The sequence below is a fragment of the Phalacrocorax carbo genome (assembly GCF_963921805.1).
Source record: "Phalacrocorax carbo chromosome 30 unlocalized genomic scaffold, bPhaCar2.1 SUPER_30_unloc_2, whole genome shotgun sequence".
Taxonomy (NCBI): Eukaryota; Metazoa; Chordata; class Aves; order Suliformes; family Phalacrocoracidae; genus Phalacrocorax; species Phalacrocorax carbo.
This window is the reverse complement of record NW_026990237.1, coordinates 1-18,817: the sequence shown is the minus strand read 5'-3', so window position 1 is coordinate 18,817 and position 18,817 is coordinate 1. Positions and strand designations below refer to the sequence as shown.

Genomic DNA, 18,817 nt, shown 5'->3' with positions numbered 1-18,817 from the left:
GGACCCCCACCCACCCTTGGGACCCTCCCCAGACCCAGGCGCCCTCCTGGGACCCCCACCCACCCTTGGGACCCTCCCCAGACCCAGGCGCCCTCCTGGGACCCCCACCCCATTTTGGGACCCTCACTGAGGTCCAGGCATGTTCCAGGGACCCCTTCCCAGCCCCAGGGACCCCACCCCAGCCCCAGTGACCCTTGTGATCCCCCAGACCCTTACCCAGCCCTCCGAGACCTTCCCAGGGACCCCTGCCCCGCCCCAGGGACCCTCCCCAGCCCCAGTGACCCCACTGTGCCCCCCTTGTGATCCCCCAGACCCTCACCCAGCCCTCCATGACCTTCCCAGGGACCCTCCCCAGCCCCAGTGACCCCACTGTGCCCCCCTTGTGATCCCCCAGACCCTCACCCAGACCTCCATGACCTTCCCAGGGACCCCTGCCCCGCCCCAGGGACCCCTCCCCAGCCCCAGGGACCCCACTGTGCCCCCCTTGTGATCCCCCAGACCCTCACCCAGCCCTCCATGACCTTCCCAGGGACCCCTGCCCCGCCCCAGGGACCCCTCCCCAGCCCCAGTGACCCCACTGTGCCCCCCTTGTGATCCCCCAGACCCTCACCCAGCCCTCCATGACCTTCCCAGGGACCCCTCCCCAGCCCCAGGGACCCTACCCCAGCCCCAGGGACCCCACTGTGCCCCCTTGTGATCCCCCAGACCCTCACCCAGCCCTTTGGGACATTCCAGGGGACCCCTGCCCCACCCCAGGGACCCTCCCCAGCCCCAGGGACCCCACTGTGCCCCCCTTGTGATCCCCCAGACCCTCACCCAGCCCTTTGGGACATTCCAGGGGACCCCTGCCCCGCCCCAGGGACCCCTCCCCATCCCCAGGGACCCCTCCCCAGCCCCAGGGACCCCATCCCAGCCCCAGGGGCCCCACTGTTCCCCCTTGTGATCCCCCAGGCCCTCACCCAGCCCTTTGGGATGTTCCCAGGGACCCCTGCCCTGCCCCAGGGACCCCTCCCCAGCCCCAGGGACCCCACTGTGCCCCCCTTGTGATCCCCCAGACCCTCACCCAGCCCTCTGGGACATTCCAGTGGACCCCTCCCCAGCCCCAGTGACCCCTCCCCAGCCCCAGGGACCCCACTGGGCCCCCCTTCTGATCCCCCAGACCCTCACCCAGCCCTCTGGGACATTCCAGTGGACCCCTCCCCAGCCCCAGTGACCCCTCCCCAGCCCCAGGGACCCCACTGTGCCCCCCTTCTGATCCCCCAGACCCTCACCCAGCCCTCCAGGACGTTCCCAGGGACCCCTCCCCAGCCCCAGGGACCCCTGCCCAGCCCCAGGGACCCCACTGTGCCCCCCTTTTGATCCCCCAGACCCTCACCCAGCCCTCCATGACCTTCCCAGGGACCCCTGCCCAGCCCCAGGGACCCCTCCCCAGCCCCAGGGACCCCACTGTGCCCCCCTTGTGATCCCCCAGACCCTCACCCAGCCCTCTGGGACATTCCAGTGGACCCCTCCCCAGCCCCAGGGATGCCTCCCCATCCCCAGGGACGCCTCCCCATCCCCAGGGGACCCCTGCCCATCCCCAGGGACCCCTCCCCAGCCCCAGGGACCCCATCCCAGCCCCAGGGACCCCACTGGGCCCCCCTTGTGATCCCCCAGACCCTCACCCAGCCCTCTGGGACATTCCAGTGGACCCCTCTCCAGCCCCAGGGATGCCTCCCCATCCCCAGGGACGCCTCCCCATCCCCAGGGGACCCCTGCCCATCCCCAGGGACCCCTCCCCACCCCCAGAACCCCCCCTAACACCCCCCTTAGATCTCTCCCCCCACCCCCTCCGCAGGCCAAGAACCATTTCAACGCCAACTGCTCCTTCTGGAACTACTCGGAGCGGTCGATGACGGGGCACTGGTCGACGCAGGGCTGCCGCCTGCTCGACACCAACGCCACCCACACCTCCTGCGCCTGCAGCCACCTCACCAACTTCGCCGTCCTCATGGCCCACCGCGAGAGCGTGCGTCCGGGGGCCGCGCGGGGACCCCAGGGGGCCCCTTTCCCCAGGGGTGGGGGGTGGGAACCGACCCCGCCACACAACGGGGTGATTTTTGTTGTTGTTTTCTTGGTTTTTTTGCTTTTTTTTAAAATATTTTTATTTACGGCGGGGTAGTACCAGGGGCGGCTGAACGAGGTGCTGCTGTCGGTGATCTCCTGGGTGGGCATCGTGGTGGCCCTGGTCTGTCTGGGCGTCTGCATCTCGGCCTTCTGCTGCCTGCGGGGGCTGCCCTCCGACCGCACCACCATCCACAAGAACCTCTGCATCAGCCTCTTCCTCGCCGAGCTCGTCTTCCTCGTCGGCATCGATAAGACCCAGTATCAGGTCTGGGGGGTTTCCTGAGGCACCCCACACACGCACAGCCCCCAGCTCTGTGGGACTCCCCCATGGCACCCTTGGGACCCTCTGCACCCCCCACAGACACCCCCATGGCACCCTTGGGACCCTCTGCACCCCCCACAGACAGCCCCCATGGCACCCTTGGGACCCTCTGCACCCCCCACAGACAGCCCCCATGGCACCCTTGGGACCCCCTGCACCCCCATAGACCCCCCATGGCACCCCTGGGACCCTCTGCACCCCCCACAGACAGCCCCCATGGCACCCTTGGGACCCCCTGCACCCCTCACAGACAGCCCCCATGGCACCCCTGGGACCCCCTGCACCCCCATAGACCCCCCATGGCACCCCTGGGACCCTCTGCACCCCCCACAGACACCCCCCATGGCACCCTCGGGACCCTCTGCACCCCCCACAGACAGCCCCCATGGCACCCTTGGGACCCTCTGCACCCCCATGGACCCCACATGGCACCCCTGGGACCCCCTGCACCCCTCACAGACAGCCCCCATGGCACCCCTGGGACCCTCTGCACCCCCCACAGACAGCCCCCATGGCACCCTTGGGACCCTCTGCACCCCCCACAGACAGCCCCCATGGCACCCTTGGGACCCTCTGCACCCCCCACAGACAGCCCCCATGGCACCCTTGGGACCCTCTGCACCCCCCACAGACAACCCCCATGGCACCCTTGGGACCCTCTGCACCCCCCACAGACAGCCCCCATGGCACCCTTGGGACCCTCTGCACCCCCCACAGACAGCCCCATGGCACCCCTGGGACCCCCTGCACCCCCATAGACCCCACATGGCACCCTTGGGACCCTCTGCACCCCCCACAGACACCCCCCATGGCACCCCTGGGACCCCCTGCACCCCCCACAGACAACCCCATGGCACCCTTGGGACCCCCTGCACCCCCCACAGACAGCCCCCATGGCACCCTTGGGACCCCCTGCACCCCCCACAGACAGCCCCCATGGCACCCCTGGGACCCCCTGCACCCCTCACAGACACCCCCATGGCACCCTTGGGACCCCCTGCACCCCCATAGACCCCACATGGCACCCCTGGGACCCTCTGCACCCCCCACAGACACCCCCCATGGCACCCCTGGAACCCTCTGCACCCCCCACAGACACCCCCATGGCACCCCTGGGACCCTCTGCACCCCCCACAGACACCCCCCATGGCACCCCTGGGACCCTCTGCACCCCCCACAGACCCCCCATGGCACCCCTGGGACCCCCTGCACCCCCATAGACCCCACATGGCACCCCTGGGACCCCCTGCACCCCCATAGACCCCACATGGCACCCTGGGACCACCTGCACCCCCCACAGACAGCCCCCATGGCACCCTTGGGACCCACTGCACCCCTCACAGACAGCCCCCATGGCACCCCTGGGACCCCCTGCACCCCCATAGACCCCCCATGGCACCCCTGGGACCCTCTGCACCCCCCACAGACACCCCCCATGGCACCCCTGGGACCCTCTGCACCCCTCACAGACACCCCCCATGGCACCCCTGGGACCCTCTGCACCCCCCACAGACACCCCCATGGCACCCTTGGGACCCCCTGCACCCCCCACAGACACCCCCCATGGCACCCCTGGGACCCCCTGCACCCCTCACAGACAGCCCCCATGGCACCCTTGGGACCCTCTGCACCCCCATAGACCCCACATGGCACCCTTGGGACCCTCTGCACCCCCCACAGACACCCCCCATGGCACCCTTGGGACCCTCTGCACCCCCCACAGACACCCCCCATGGCACCCCTGGGACCCCCTGCACCCCCCACAGACAGCCCCCATGGCACCCCTGGGACCCTCTGCACCCCCCACAGACACCCCCATGGCACCTCTGGGACCCCCTGCACCCCCCACAGACACCCCCCATGGCACCCCTGGGACCCTCTGCACCCCCCACAGACACCCCCATGGCACCCCTGGGACCCCCTGCACCCCCATAGACCCCCCATGGCACCCCTGGGACCCCCTGCACCCCCCACAGACAGCCCCCATGGCACCCCTGGGACCCCCTGCACCCCCCACAGACAGCCCCCATGGCACCCTTGGGACCCTCTGCACCCCCCACAGACAGCCCCATGGCACCCCTGGGACCCCCTGCACCCCCATAGACCCCACATGGCACCCTTGGGACCCTCTGCACCCCCCACAGACACCCCCCATGGCACCCCTGGGACCCCCTGCACCCCCCACAGACAGCCCCCATGGCACCCCTGGGACCCTCTGCACCCCCCACAGACACCCCCATGGCACCTCTGGGACCCCCTGCACCCCCCACAGACACCCCCCATGGCACCCCTGGGACCCTCTGCACCCCCCACAGACACCCCCATGGCACCCCTGGGACCCCCTGCACCCCCATAGACCCCCCATGGCACCCCTGGGACCCCCTGCACCCCCCACAGACAGCCCCCATGGCACCCCTGGGACCCCCTGCACCCCCATAGACCCCACATGGCACCCCTGGGACCCCCTGCACCCCTCACAGACAGCCCCCATGGCACCCCTGGGACCCTCTGCACCCCCCACAGACAGCCCCCATGGCACCCTTGGGACCCTCTGCACCCCCCACAGACAGCCCCATGGCACCCTTGGGACCCTCTGCACCCCCCACAGACACCCCCATGGCACCCCTGGGACCCCCTGCACCCCCATAGACCCCCCATGGCACCCCTGGGACCCCCTGCACCCCCCACAGACAGCCCCCATGGCACCCCTGGGACCCCCTGCACCCCCCACAGACAGCCCCCATGGCACCCTTGGGACCCCCTGCACCCCTCACAGACAGCCCCCATGGCACCCCTGGGACCCCCTGCACCCCCACAGACAGCCCCCATGGCACCCCTGGGACCCTCTGCACCCCCCACAGACACCCCCTATGGCACCCCTGGAACCCCCTGCACCCCCATAGACCCCACATGGCACCCCTGGGACCCCCTGCACCCTGCCCCACACACCCCACAGCACCCTGGGGACACCCTGCACCCCACACAGACCCCCTACAGCACCCAGCGACCCCCTGCACCCCCCACGGCACCTCTAGGACACCCCGAAGTACCCCACAGCACCCCTGGCTTCTCCATGGCCCCCCCGCCACCCCCAGAGACCCCCCGCAGCACCCCAGGGTTATCCACAGCACCCCAAGGACCCTGGTCCCCACAGGCGGCCTCCCCCACCATCACAGCATCCCCTCCCCATCCCCCCCAGGGGTGCTCCCCCCGGGGTCCCCCCACGACCCGCCCCTCCCCACAGGCGGCCTCCCCCACCATCACAGCATCCCCTCCCCATCCCACCCCCCCAGGGGTGCTCCCCCGGGGTCCCCCCACGACCCGCCCCTCCCCACAGGTGGCCTCCCCCACCATCGCAGCGTCCCCTCCCCATCCCACCCCCCCAGGGGTGCTCCCCCGGGGTCCCCCCACGACCCGCCCCTCCCCACAGGCGGCCTCCCCCACCATCACAGCATCCCCTCCCCATCCCACCCCCCCAGGGGTGCTCCCCCCGGGGTCCCCCCACGACCCGCCCCTCCCCACAGGCGGCCTCCCCCACCATCACAGCGTCCCCTCCCCTCCCCATCCCCCCCAGGGGTGCTCCCCCCGGGGTCCCCCCACGACCCGCCCCTCCCCACAGGCGGCCTCCCCCACCATCACAGCGTCCCCTCCCCATCCCCCCCAGGGGTGCTCCCCCGGGGTCCCCCACGACCCGCCCCTCCCCACCCCATCCCCCCCAGGGGTGCTCCCCCGGGGGTCCCCCCACGACCCGCCCCTCCCCACAGGCGGCCTCCCCCACCATCGCAGCGTCCCCTCCCCATCCCATCCCCCCCAGGGGTGCTCCCCCGGGGTCCCCCCACGACCCGCCCCTCCCCACAGGTGGCCTCCCCCACCATTGCAGCGTCCCCTCCCCTCCCCATCCCCCCCAGGGGTGCTCCCCCGGGGTCCCCCCACGACCCGCCCCTCCCCACAGGCGGCCTCCCCCACCATTGCAGCGTCCCCTCCCCATCCCACCCCCCCAGGGGTGCTCCCCCGGGGGTCCCCCCACGACCCGCCCCTCCCCACAGGCGGCCTCCCCCACCATCACAGCATCCCCTCCCCATCCCACCCCCCCAGGGGTGCTCCCCCGGGGTCCCCCCATGACCCGCCCCTCCCCACAGGCGGCCTCCCCCACCATCACAGCATCCCCTCCCCATCCCACCCCCCCAGGGGTGCTCCCCCGGGGTCCCCCCACGACCCGCCCCTCCCCACAGGTGGCCTCCCCCACCATTGCAGCGTCCCCTCCCCATCCCGCCCCCCCAGGGGTGCTCCCCCGGGGTCCCCCCACGACCCGCCCCTCCCCACAGGTGGCCTCCCCCACCATCACAGCGTCCCCTCCCCATCCCACCCCCCCAGGGGTGCTCCCCCGGGGTCCCCCCACGACCCGCCCCTCCCCACAGGTGGCCTGCCCCATCTTCGCGGGGCTGCTGCACTACTTCTTCCTGGCGTCGTTCTCCTGGCTCTGCCTCGAGGGCGTCCACCTCTACCTGCTGCTGCTCGAGGTCTTCGAGAGCGACCTCTCCCGCCGCAAGTACTACTACGCCGGCGGCTACTGCTTCCCCGCCGTCGTGGTGGCCGTGGCCGCCGCCGTCGACCACCGCAGCTACGGCACCGACCAGGCGTGAGTGGGAGGGGCCCGGGAGGGGCGGGGCCTCGGGCCCAGGGGCGGGGCTTCAGCCCTACGGGCGGGGCTTGTCCCCTGTTGACTCGGGGGCTGCCGTAGGGACGACCCCGCGGGGTGAATGGGGGCCCTTAGGGGCGGGGCATGGGGCATGGGGGCGGAGTCTGAGCCTAAGGGGAGGGGTTTGGGACGTGGGGGTGGGGCCTGAGCGCAAGGGGCGTGGCCTGAGCCAGAGGGGTGGGGCTTTTCCCTGTTGACATGGTGGCTGTAGCTGCTGTGGGTCTGACCAGGCACGAATGGGGGCCCTTAGGGGCGGGGCCTGAGCCTTGGGGGTGCAGTCTGAGCCTAAGGGGAGGGGCCTGGGCCATGGGGGCGGGGCTTTTCCCCATTGACAGGGTGGCCATGGGTGCTGCTGTGGGTCTGACCTCAGAGGCTGAATGGGGGCGCTTAGGGGCGGGGCCTGGGCCATGGGGGTGGAGTCTGATCCTAAGGGGTGGGGCTTGTGTAATGGGTGGGGTCTGAGCCTAAGGGGTGGGGCCTGGGCCATGGGGGCGGGGCTTTCCCCATTGACATGGTGGCCATGGGTGCTGCTGTGGGTCTGACCAGGGTTGAAGGGGGGCCCTTAGGGGCGGGGCCTGAGCCCCGGGGGTGGGACCTGGTCCCTGGGGGCGTGGCCTTCCTCCAGGGAGGGGCGTGGCTCCCTGACGCCCCGCCCACCCGCAGGTGCTGGCTGCGCGTGGACAACTACTTCATCTGGAGCTTCATCGGCCCCGTGGCCTTTGTCATCCTGGTATGGGGGGCCTGGGGGGCTGGGGGTCCCACCGGGGGGCTGGGGGTCCCACAGGGGGCTGGGGGCCCCACCGGGGGGCTGGGGGTGCCACCAGGGGGCTGGGGGTCCCACCATGGGGTGGTGGATGCTGTGGGGCCTGGGGTGACCCACGGAGGGTCCTGGGCAGGAGGCTGTGGGTCCCACTATGGGGCTGGGGGTCCCGCCATGGGGCCAGGGGTCCTGCCAGGGGTGCCACTCTGAGGCAGGGGGTCCCATCACGGGGGGCAGGGGGTGCCGCCATGGGTCAGGGGGTGCCGCCGTGGGTCCCGCCGTGGAGCAGGGGGTCCCGCCATGGGGCGGGGGTGCCGCCGTGGGGCAGGGGGGCCGCCATGGGGCACTGAGGGCCGCCCCCGCAGGTGACGCTGGTGTTCCTGCTGGTGACGCTGCACAAGATGGTGCGCAGCTCGGCCGCCCTCAAGCCCGACTCCAGCCGCCTCGACAGCATCAAGTGAGGCCCCGAAATGGGGGGGGAGCCCCCAAAACTGGGACCCCAGGACCCACACACACCCCCCCCAAATGAGGAGGGGTCCCCAAAACCGCCCCCCCCCCCCCATGAGGCCCCAAAACAGGGACAGACGCCCCAAAACGCACGGTGTGAGCGCGAAGGTGCGCCCCGGGGTGGGGGGAGGTGCCCCAAAGCGGGGGCTCCCCGTGGGACCCCACAACAGAGCTGAGACGCCCCCCAGCCCAGCCCCCAAACCCTGCGGCCCGCCAGCCTCGGGGTGCTGGGGGTCCCCGACCCACCACACCCCCCAAGTCATGGGTGCTGGGGGTCCCTATATGCCCCTGAGCCCCTGTACCCCCCAAGTCATGGGTGCTGGGGGTCCCTGTGACCCCCCTGACCCCCTGTACCCCCCAACTCATGGGTGCTGGGGGTCCCTGTGACCCCCCTGACCCCCTGTACCCCCCAACTCATAGGTGCTGGGGGTCCCTGTGCCCTCCTCTGACCCCCTGTACCCCCCAACTCATGGGTGCTGGGGGTCCCTGTGACCCCCCTGACCCCCTGTACCCCCCAAGTCATGGGTGCTGGGGGTCCCTGTGCCCTCCTCTGACCCCCTGTACTCCCCAAGTCATGGGTGCTGGGGGTCCCTGTGACCCCCCTGACCCCCTGTACCCCCCAAGTCATGGGTGCTGGGGGTCCCTGTGCCCTCCTCTGACCCCCTGTACCCCCCAAGTCATGGGTGCTGGGGGTCCCTGTGACCCCCCTGACCCCCTGTACTCCCCAAGTCATGGGTGCTGGGGGTCCCTGTGCCCTCCTCTGACCCCCTGTACCCCCCAAGTCATGGGTGCTGGGGGTCCCTGTGCCCTTCTCTGACCCCCTGTACCCCCCAAGTCATGGGTGCTGGGGGTAATTTTTCCCCCCTGTACCCCCAAAGCCATGGGTGCTGGGGGTCTCTGACCCACTGTGGCCCCCCATATTGTGGGTGCTGGGGGTCCCTGACCCCATCATGACCCTCCAAATCATGGGTGCTGAGGGTGCTTGAGCCCCCTTAACCCTCATGCCCCCCGTTGTGGGTGCTGGGAGCCTCTGCCCCACCCCAGATTGTGGGTGCTGGGGGTCCCTGTGCCCCCTTATCCTTGTGTCCCCCAGATTGTGGGTGCTAGGAGCCTCTCCCCCACCCCAAATTGTGGGTGCTGGGGGTCCCTGTGCCCCCTTAACCCCTGTGTCCCCTAGATTGTGGGTGCTGGGAGCCTCTCCCCCACCCCAAATTGTGGGTGCTGGGGGTCCCTGTGCCCCCTTATCCCTGTGTCCCCCAGATTGTGGGTGCTGGGAGCCTCTGCCCCACCCCAAATTGTGGGTGCTGGGGGTCCCTGTGCCCCCTTAACCCCTGTGCCCCCCAGATTGTGGGTGCTGGGAGCCTCTCCCCCACCCCAAATTGTGGGTGCTGGGGGTCCCTGTGCCCCCTTAACCCCTGTGTCCCCCAGATTGTGGGTGCTGGGAGCCTCTGCCCCACCCCAAATTGTGGGTGCTGGGGGTCCCTGTGCCCCCTTAACCCCTGTGTCCCCCAGATTGTGGGTGCTGGGAGCCTCTGCCCCACCCCAAATTGTGGGTGCTGGGGGTCCCTGACCCCACCATGGCCCCCAGATTGTGGGTGCTGGGGGTCCCTGTGCCCCCTTAACCCCTGTGTCCCCCAGATTCTGGGTGCTGGGGGCTCCTGTTCCCCCCTTGACCCCCTGTAACCCCAAGTCGTGGGTGCTGGGGGTCCCTGACCCCCCCCGTGACTCCCCCCCCGGCCAGGTCGTGGGCGCTGGGGGCCATCGCGCTGCTGCTGCTGCTGGGGCTGACCTGGGCCTTCGGCCTCCTCTTCGTCACCCGGGAGTCGGTGCTGACGGCCTCGCTCTTCACCGCCTGCAACGCCCTGCAGGGCACCTTCATCTTCGTTTTCCACTGCGCCCTCCAGAAAAAGGTGGGTGGGGGGCGTCCGGGGGTGGGTGGGGGGCACCCAGGGCAGTGGGGGGGCACCAAAGGGTGGGGGGGAGCACCCGAGGCTGGGAGGACTGAGGGGCACCCAGGGGTGTCAGCATGGGGTGGGGGGTCAGCGTGGGGCACCTTCATCTTCCTCTGAGCTCCTTGGGAAAAGGTGGGGGGGGGGCACCCAGGGGTGGGGGGGAGCACCTGTGGGTGGGTGGGGGACACCCAAGGGCGGGGGGCACACTGAGGGGCACCCAGGGGTGGCAGCAGAGGGTGGGGGTCAGCGTGGGGCACCTTCATCTTCCTCTGAGCTCCCTGGAAAAAAGTGTGTGGGGGGCACCCAGGGGTGGGAAGGGGCACCCAAGTCAGGGGGAGCACCCAGGGTGGGGGGGGACGGGACACCCAAGGGTGGGGGGGAGCACCCGGGGGTGGATGGGGGGCACCCAAGGGTGGGGGGCACACTGAGGGGCACCCAGGGGAGGCAGCAGAGGGTGGGGGTCAGCGTGGGGCACCTTCATCCTCCTCTGAGCTCCCTGGAAAAAAGTGGGTGGGGGGCACCCAGGGGTAGGGGGGAGCACCCCAGGGTGGAGGTATGTGGGGCAGGGGTCTCAGGATGGGTGGGGGGGTCTGGGGTGGGGGGATCTGGGTGGGGGGTACACTGGGAAAGGGGGCCCCAGGGATGTGGGGGCTCTGGGAGGGGGGTGGGGGGTCCCAGGGTGAGGGATCAGCGCACCAGGAGTTGGGATCCCCAGGGTGGGCTGTGCCCCGTGGGGGGGTCCCCAGGGTGGAGGAGGCCCGCAGCGGGGGGGTCCCCGGGGTGCTGCCCCCCCCTCACCGCCCCCACGCCCCCCCCCAGGTGCACCGGGAGCTGAGCAAGTGCCTGCGGCACACGTCCTGCTGCCTGCGCAGCCCCCCCGGGACCACCCTGGGCGCCCTCAAGACCTCGGCCATCCGCACCAACACCCGCTACTACACCGGCACCCAGGTGGGACCCCCCGGACCCCCAGACCCTCCTATGGCACCCCCAGACCCACCCCCGGCACCCCCAGGCCTCCCTCAGCACCCCCAGACCCTCCTATGGCACCCCCAGACCCTCCTATGGCACCCTCAGACCCACTCCCCGGCACCCCCAGACCCTCCTATGGCACCCCCAGACCCACTCCCCGGCACCCCCAGACCCACCCCCCGGCACCCCCAGACCCACCGCCCAGCACCCCCAGACCCACCGCCTGGCACCCCCAGACCCACTCCCCGGCACCCCCAGACCCTCCTATGGCACCCCCAGACCCACCCCCGGCACCCCCAGACCCTCCTATGGCACCCCCAGACCCTCCTATGGCACCCCCAGACCCACCCCCGGCACCCCCAGACCCTCCTATGGCACCCCCAGACCCACCGCCCGGCACCCCCAGACCCTCCTATGGCACCCCCAGACCCTCCTATGGCACCCCCAGACCCACCCCCCGGCACCCCCAGACCCCCACATGACCCCCCCCCATTGGCGACACTGCCCTGGGGAGCGGGTGACGGACTTGGGGTTGTGGGGTACCTAAAGGTGGGGGGTCCCGGGGTGCTGGGTGTCCCCCACCCATTGTGGGGTGACCAGAGGGTGCCCAGGGTGGGGGCTGGGGGGTGACAGGGTGGGGGTCCCCAAAAAGGGAGGGGGGTCCTCAATAGTGATGGGGCTTGGGGACAATGGGGTCCCCGGGCGCTGACGGGACCCTGGGGGTGGTGGGGACCCCAAGGTGGGGGGTCCCTGGTGGGGGGCTGGATCCCCTCGGGGGGGTCCCCGGGGTGGGGGTCCCCGGGGTGCGGGTGCCGGGGGTCCCAGCTGCGCCCCGTCCCCAGAGCCGGATCCGGAGGATGTGGAACGACACCGTGCGGAAGCAGACGGAGTCGAGCTTCATGGCGGGGGACCTGAACAGCACCCCCACCCTCAACCGAGGTGAGACCCCCGGGACCCCCCCGGGACCCCCACCCCCACCCTCAACCGAGGTGAGACCCCCGGGACCCCCCCGGGACCCCCACCCCCACCCTCAACCGAGGTGAGACCCCCGGGACCCCCCCGGGACCCCCACCCCCACCCTCAACCGAGGTGAGACCCCCGGGACCCCCCCGGGACCCTCCCGGGACCCCCACCCCCACCCTCAACCGAGGTGAGACCCCCGGGACCCCCCGGGACCCCCACCCTCAACTGAGGTGAGACCCCCGGGACCCCCCCGGGACCCCCACCCTCAACCGAGGTGAGACCCCCGGGACCCCCACCCCACCCTCAGCCGAGGTGAGACCCCCGGGACCCCCCCGGGACCCCCACCCCCTCCTCAACCGAGGTGAGACCCCCGGGACCCCCCCGGGACCCCCCAGGCTCCCCCCCAGGACCCTACCTGGGACCCCTGGGATCCCCCAGCCCCCCATCAAACTCCTCTGAGACCCCCTCAGACCCCTCCAGGACACCCTTGGGACCCACCTGGGGCCCCCTGGGACCCCCCTAGGCCCCACCTGGGGCCCCCCGGGACCCCCCCAGGCCCCACCTGGGACACCCTCAGACCCCTCTGGGACCCCCTGGGATCCCCCAGCCCCCCCTGAAGCCCCTCTGGGAGCCCCTGGGATCCCCCAGGCCCCCCTCAGACCCCTCCAGGACACCCTTGGGCCCCCCGAGCCCCCCCCCCGGTGGGTGCTGACCCCCCCTTTCCGCAGGGACGATGGGGAACCACCTGCTGCCCAACCCGGTGCTGCAGCCGCGGGGGGGCTCCAGCCCCTACAACACCCTCATCGCCGAGTCGGTGGGCTTCGCCCCCGCCTCGCCCCCCGCCTTCACCTCCCCAGGTGGGTCCGGGGGGGCCCGGCCCCCCCAAACTGCCCCATGGCCCCCCCAAACTGCCCCCGGGACCCCCCCATACACCCTCCTCACCTCCCCAGGTGGGTGGGGGTTTTTTTGGGGGGGTTCCTGGCCCTGCACCCCCCCAGCACCCCCCACTTTAAGCTCCCTGGGTGGGCACAGGGGGGGGCCCGGCCCCCCCCCAGACTCCCCCCGCACCCCTCCAAACCCACTGGGGCCCCCCCAGGCTCCCCCATATCCCCCCCCCACTCCCTGCCTTCACCTCCCCAGTTTGGTACTGGGAGGGCCCCATGCACCCCCAAAGTGCCCCCCCTTTGCATCCCCGTGGAGATACAGGGGTACGGACCCCCCCCCCCCCGTGCCCCCCCAATCCCCACTGGGAGGACCCCCCCTCCCCCAGTACCCCAAATCACCCCACCCTCCCCATCTCAGGGGCTGGGGGAGGTTCTGGGGGGTTGGGGGGTTTTGGGGGGGCTGTGGGGGTTTTGGGGGGGCCATGGGGGGCTGGAGGAGGTTTGGGGGGGCCATGGGGGGCTGGGGGGGGTCCCGGTCCCTCCCTGACTGCTGCCTCTGTCCCCAGGGAGCTTCCGCGACACCAGTAAGTGCCCCCCCGCCCTACGTGTGCCCCCCCGTGTCCCCCGGGGGTCCCCCCCAGTCCCCCCATTTCCTCGTGCCTCCCCCACCTCTTGTGCCCCCCTTGTGGCCCCCCCCCACTTCCTCGTGTCCCCCCGTGACCCCTTGTGGCCCCCCAGTCCCCTCGGGCCCCCTCGCCACCCCTCAGGCCCCCCCCCAATCCCACATGCCCCCCCCATTCCTCTTGCCCCCCCTTCCTCGTGCCCCCCATAACCCACACCCCCCCATGTCCCCCTTGTGCCCTCGTCCCCTCGTGCCCCCCCAATTCCTCACGCCCCCCATGTCCCCACCTTCCTCACGCCCCCCCTGTACCCCACACCCCCCCGCCCCCCTCGTGCCCCCCACTTCCTCGTGCCCCCCATGTCCCCACCTTCCTCACGCCCCCCCCATAACCCACACCCCCCTGCCCCCCTCGTGCCCCCCACTTCCTCGTGCCCCCCATGTCCCCACCTTCCTCACGCCCCCCCTGTACCCCACAACCCCCCCGCCCCCCTCGTGCCCCCCACTTCCTCGTGCCCCCCATGTCCCCACCTTCCTCACGCCCCCCCCGTACCCCACACCCCCCCGCCCCCCTCGTGCCCCCCACTTCCTCGTGCCCCCCATGTCCCCACCTTCCTCACGCCCCCCCTGTACCCCACAACCCCCCCGCCCCCCTCGTGCCCCCCACTTCCTCGTGCCCCCCATGTCCCCACCTTCCTCACGCCCCCCCTGTACCCCACAACCCCCCCGCCCCCCTCGTGCCCCCCACTTCCTCGTGCCCCCCATGTCCCCACCTTCCTCACGCCCCCCCTGTACCCCACACCCCCCCCGCCCCCCTCGTGCCCCCCACTTCCTCGTGCCCCCCATGTCCCCACCTTCCTCACGCCCCCCCGTACCCCACACCCCCCCGCCCCCCTCGTGCCCCCCACTTCCTCGTGCCCCCCATGTCCCCACCTTCCTCACACCCACCCTGTACCCCACAACCCCCCCGCCCCCCTCGTGCCCCCCACTTCCTCGTGCCCCCCATGTCCCCACCTTCCTCACGCCCCCCATACCCCACACCCCCCTCATGGCCCCCCCATTTCCTCGTGCCCCCCCAATCCCACATGCCCCCCCCCGATTCCTCTTGCCCCCCCTCCCTCGTGCCCCCCATAACCCTCTCCCCCTCCTGCCCCCCCATTCCCCCCTTGTGCCCCCCCCTCCCCTTACACCCCCCCCCAATTCCCCCCGCTGACCCCCCCCCCTCCCCACAGAGCCCCCCCCGGGCGGCCCCCGCGACCCACCGGAGCCGCTTCCCCTCAACGGCAACTTCAACAACAGCTACAGCCTGCGGGGGGGGCCCGAGGGCGGGGGGGGGGCCGGGCCGGGGGGGGCCGGGGGGGGCGCCCCCCCCCGAGGGTCGCCGCGGCCCCCCCCGACCCCGCCGCCCTCGAGAAGATGATCATCTCCGAGCTGGTGCACAACAACCTGCGGGCGGCCGCCTCGCACGCCGGGGGGGGCCCCTCGCACGCCGGGGGGGGCCCCTCGCACCCCGCCCCCCCGCCGCCCCCCCCCGCCCCCCGCCGAGCCCCCCCCCGGCGCCCCCGAGCTGGGACTCCTCTACCAAGAGTTGACGCGAGGCCAAGGGGGGCTGGGACCCCCCCCCCGACCCCCCCCCGGGACCCCCGCCACCCCCCCCCCGCCCGCCCCCCCCCCCCGCCTCGGGACTCGCCCTATCCCGACAGCAGCCCCGAGGTGCCCCCCCCCGCACCCCCGTACCTGGGGGGGCCCCCCCGGGCGCCCCCCCCCCGCCCGCCGCCACAGCCCCGAGGCCTTTGGGGGGGTCGAGGGGCCGGGGGGGGGCCGAGCCCGACGGGCAGATGCAGCTGGTCACCAGCCTCTGAGCCGGCCTCGCACGGGGACCCGGCCTCGCACGGGGACCCCGCCTCGCACGGGGACCCGGCCTCAAGCAAAGCCCCGGCCTTGCACGAGGATCCGGCCTTGCACGAGGATCCCACGTTGCACGGGGACCCGGCCTCGCACGGGGACCCGGCCTCAAGCAAAGCCCCGGCCTTGCACGAGGATCTGGCCTTGCACGAGGATCCGGCCTTGCACGAGGATCCCACGTCGCACGAGGATCCCGCCTCGTGGGGGGGGACAGCCTCGCACGAGGACCCCGCCTCGCACGGGGACCCGGCCTCAAGCAAAGACCTGGCCTTGCACGAGGATCCTACCCTGCACGAGAATCCAGCCTCACACGAGGATCCCACGTCACACGAGGATCCAGCCTCGGGGGGGGGGGCAGCCTTGCACAAGGATCCCACCTTGCACGAGGACCCGGCCTCACACGAGGATCCCACGTCACACGAGGATCCAGCCTCGGGGGGGGGGCAGCCTTGCACAAGGATCCCACCTTGCACGAGGACCCGGCCTCAAGCAAAGACCTGGCCTTGCACGAGGATCCCTCCTCACACGAGGACCCGACCTCAAGCAAAGCCCCAACCTCGCACAAGGACCCAGCTTTGCACGAGGATCCAGGCTCGTGCGTGGATCTGGCTTCACACGAGGGCTCGGCTGTGCACCGGGGGTCGCTCTCACACGGGGGCCTCTCTTCACACGGGGATCCAACCTCGCACAGGGACCGGGCGTCTTTGCACGAGGGCCCGGCCTCACCTGGAGACGGAGCTTTGCACGAGGGCCCGGCCTCGCACGAGGACAAGGCCTTGCACGAGGGCCCAGCCTCACCTGGAGACCGAGCTTTGCACGAGGGCCCGGCCTCGCACGAGGACAAGGCCTTGCACGAGGGCCCAGCCTCACCCAGGGACCCGGCCTCGCACGAGGGCCCCTCGCTGCCCCCCCCCCCAGCTGGACATGGGCTCCTCGTGCCCCCTCCCCGTGTCGACACAAGGGTCCTCGTGCCCTCCCCTTCCCCCCAACCCCGGACGTGGCGGGGGGGGTGGGGGTGTCCTCGTGCCCCCCACCCTGGACACGGGGCGCCCTCCCCCCCCGAATGGGGGGGTTGGGGGGGGGGGCACGGCCGGAGCTGGGGGTCCCACAGCCCCACTGGGGGGGGGGGGCCACCAAAAGCCATCCAGGGGGGCCCCCGTGTCCTTGGCAGCAGAAACCGGGGTGAGGAGGGGGGGGCTGCCCCCCCCCCAAATTGAGGGACCCCCCCAAAGTGGGGACCCCCCCCCGGCCGACACTTTTGTTGCCAAAAATACCCACCCCCCCCCCCCCAAAAAAGAGACACATTTTCCTTGTAATATAGATGTAAATGGACCAGCCCCCCCCGGGGAAACTGAGGCACGGGGGGGCCCCCCCAAACTGCCCCCCTCCCTCCCCGGGGGTCCCCCCCATCCCAGCGGGGCCCCCCCCGGAAGCACAAGCGCAGCCCCCCCCCCTTTTCCCCAGCTTGGGGGGGCCTCGCCGCGCTGTACATAGGGATGAGGGGGACCCCCCCGGGAACGACCCCCAGAACTAGGGGGGGGGTGTGAAAGGGTGAGGACACCCCCCCCCCCAGGGTTTGGGGACCCCCCCCAGGGTTTGGGGAATCCCCCCCCCCGAGATTTGGGGACCCCCCCCGAGTCTGGGGACCCCCCCGAGTCTGGGGACCCCCCCAAGTCTGGGGACCCCCCCAAGTCTGGGATCCCTCCATATTAGGGGGACCCCCCATATTTTAGGGACCCCCCCAGGGCTTGGGGTACCTCTCTGTGATCTGGGGAACCCCCCCAAGTTTTGGGGACCCCCTTAGGTTTGGGGGGACCCCCCCATATTTTGGGGACCCCCCCCAGGGCTTGGGGATCCCCTCTGGGATCTGGGGACCCCCCCCCAAGTTTTGGGGACCCCCGGGGGGTTGCAGACACACCCCCCCAGGGTTTGGGGGCCCCCCCCCCAAGTTCTGGAACCCCCCCCAGTATTTAGGGGATCCCCCATATTTGGGGGCCTCCCCCCAGGGTTTTGGGGACCCCCCAGGGTTTTGGGGACCCCCCCCAAGCTCCTGGTCGGGGGGGGCACAAGGGGGTCCCGCCCTCCCCAGGTTTTGGGGGGCACCCCACAGCCCACAGGCCACTTGGGGACCCCCAAATTTGAGGGAGGGGGGAAGGGGAAACACCCCCCCCTTGGATCGTGGGGTCCCCTCCCTCCCCCCCCCCCCGGGTTTGGGGGGGCCCCTTTCCCCTCCCCCTCCCCCCCCCCAATTCTGCCAAACCAACTTTGGGTCGAGTGCGTCAAACCAACGAAACCGGAGGAGGAACCGCGGGGCCACCGTGGGGCCGCCGTGGGGCCACCGAGAGCAGCCGCGGGGCCACCGAGAGCTGCTGTGGGGCCGCCGTGGGGCCGCCGTGGGGCCACCGAGAGCAGCCGCAGGGCCACCGAGAGCTGCTGTGGGGCCGCCGTGGGGCCGCCGTGGGGCCACCGAGAGCAGCCACGGGGCCACCGAGAGCTGCTGTGGGGCCGCCGTGGGGCCGCCGTGGGGCCACCGAGAGCCGCCATGGGGCCACCGAGAGCCGCTGTGGGGCCGCCGTGGGGCCACTGAGAGCCGCCGTGGGGCCACCGAGAGCCGCCGTGGGGCCACCGAGAGCCGCTGTGGGGCCACCAAGAGCCACGAAGAGCAGCTGTGGGGCCACCGAGAGCAGCCGTGGGGCCACCGAGAGCAGCTGTGGGGCCACCAAGAGCCACCGAGAGCAGCCGTGGGGCCACCGAGAGCCGCTGTGGGGCCACCAAGAGCCACCGAGAGCAGCCGTGGGGCCACCAAGAGCCACCACAGGGACACTGAGAGCAGCCGTGGGGCCACCGAGAGCCACTGCGGGGCCACCATGGGGCCACTGAGAGCTGCCGGGGCCACCAAGAGCCACCACAGGAAGAGCCAGGGCCACCAGGAGCCACCGCGGGGCCACTAAGAGTCACCAGGGCCACCACAGGAAGAGCCAGGGCCACCAGGAGCCACCGCGGGGCCACTAAGAGTCACCAGGGCCACCACAGGAAGAGCCAGGGCCACCAAAAGCCACCAGGGGCTACCACAGAGCCACCATGGAGCCCGCCGGGGCCACCACGAGGGGACAGCACAGGGACGGGCCACC

The 18,817-nt window shown here is 71.9% G+C and overlaps 1 protein-coding gene across 1 annotated transcript in view; it reads left to right on the top strand.

Moving 5' to 3' along the window:
• Positions 1-15,294, top strand: part of LOC135310746 (adhesion G protein-coupled receptor L1-like) — a gene marked incomplete at its 5' end in the record, with an annotated part of 28,606 nt that extends 13,312 nt beyond the window's left edge. Inside the window, 11 exons of the mRNA XM_064439705.1 lie at positions 1,838-2,008; positions 2,162-2,371; positions 6,847-7,067; positions 7,791-7,857; positions 8,253-8,344; positions 10,136-10,304; positions 11,166-11,294; positions 12,158-12,254; positions 13,007-13,135; positions 13,729-13,746; positions 15,014-15,294. Coding sequence (XP_064295775.1) covers positions 1,838-2,008; positions 2,162-2,371; positions 6,847-7,067; positions 7,791-7,857; positions 8,253-8,344; positions 10,136-10,304; positions 11,166-11,294; positions 12,158-12,254; positions 13,007-13,135; positions 13,729-13,746; positions 15,014-15,201 — 1,491 coding nt within the window. The remainder of the gene's footprint in view (positions 1-1,837; positions 2,009-2,161; positions 2,372-6,846; positions 7,068-7,790; positions 7,858-8,252; positions 8,345-10,135; positions 10,305-11,165; positions 11,295-12,157; positions 12,255-13,006; positions 13,136-13,728; positions 13,747-15,013) is intronic.
• Positions 15,295-18,817: the final 3,523 nt, after the last annotated feature.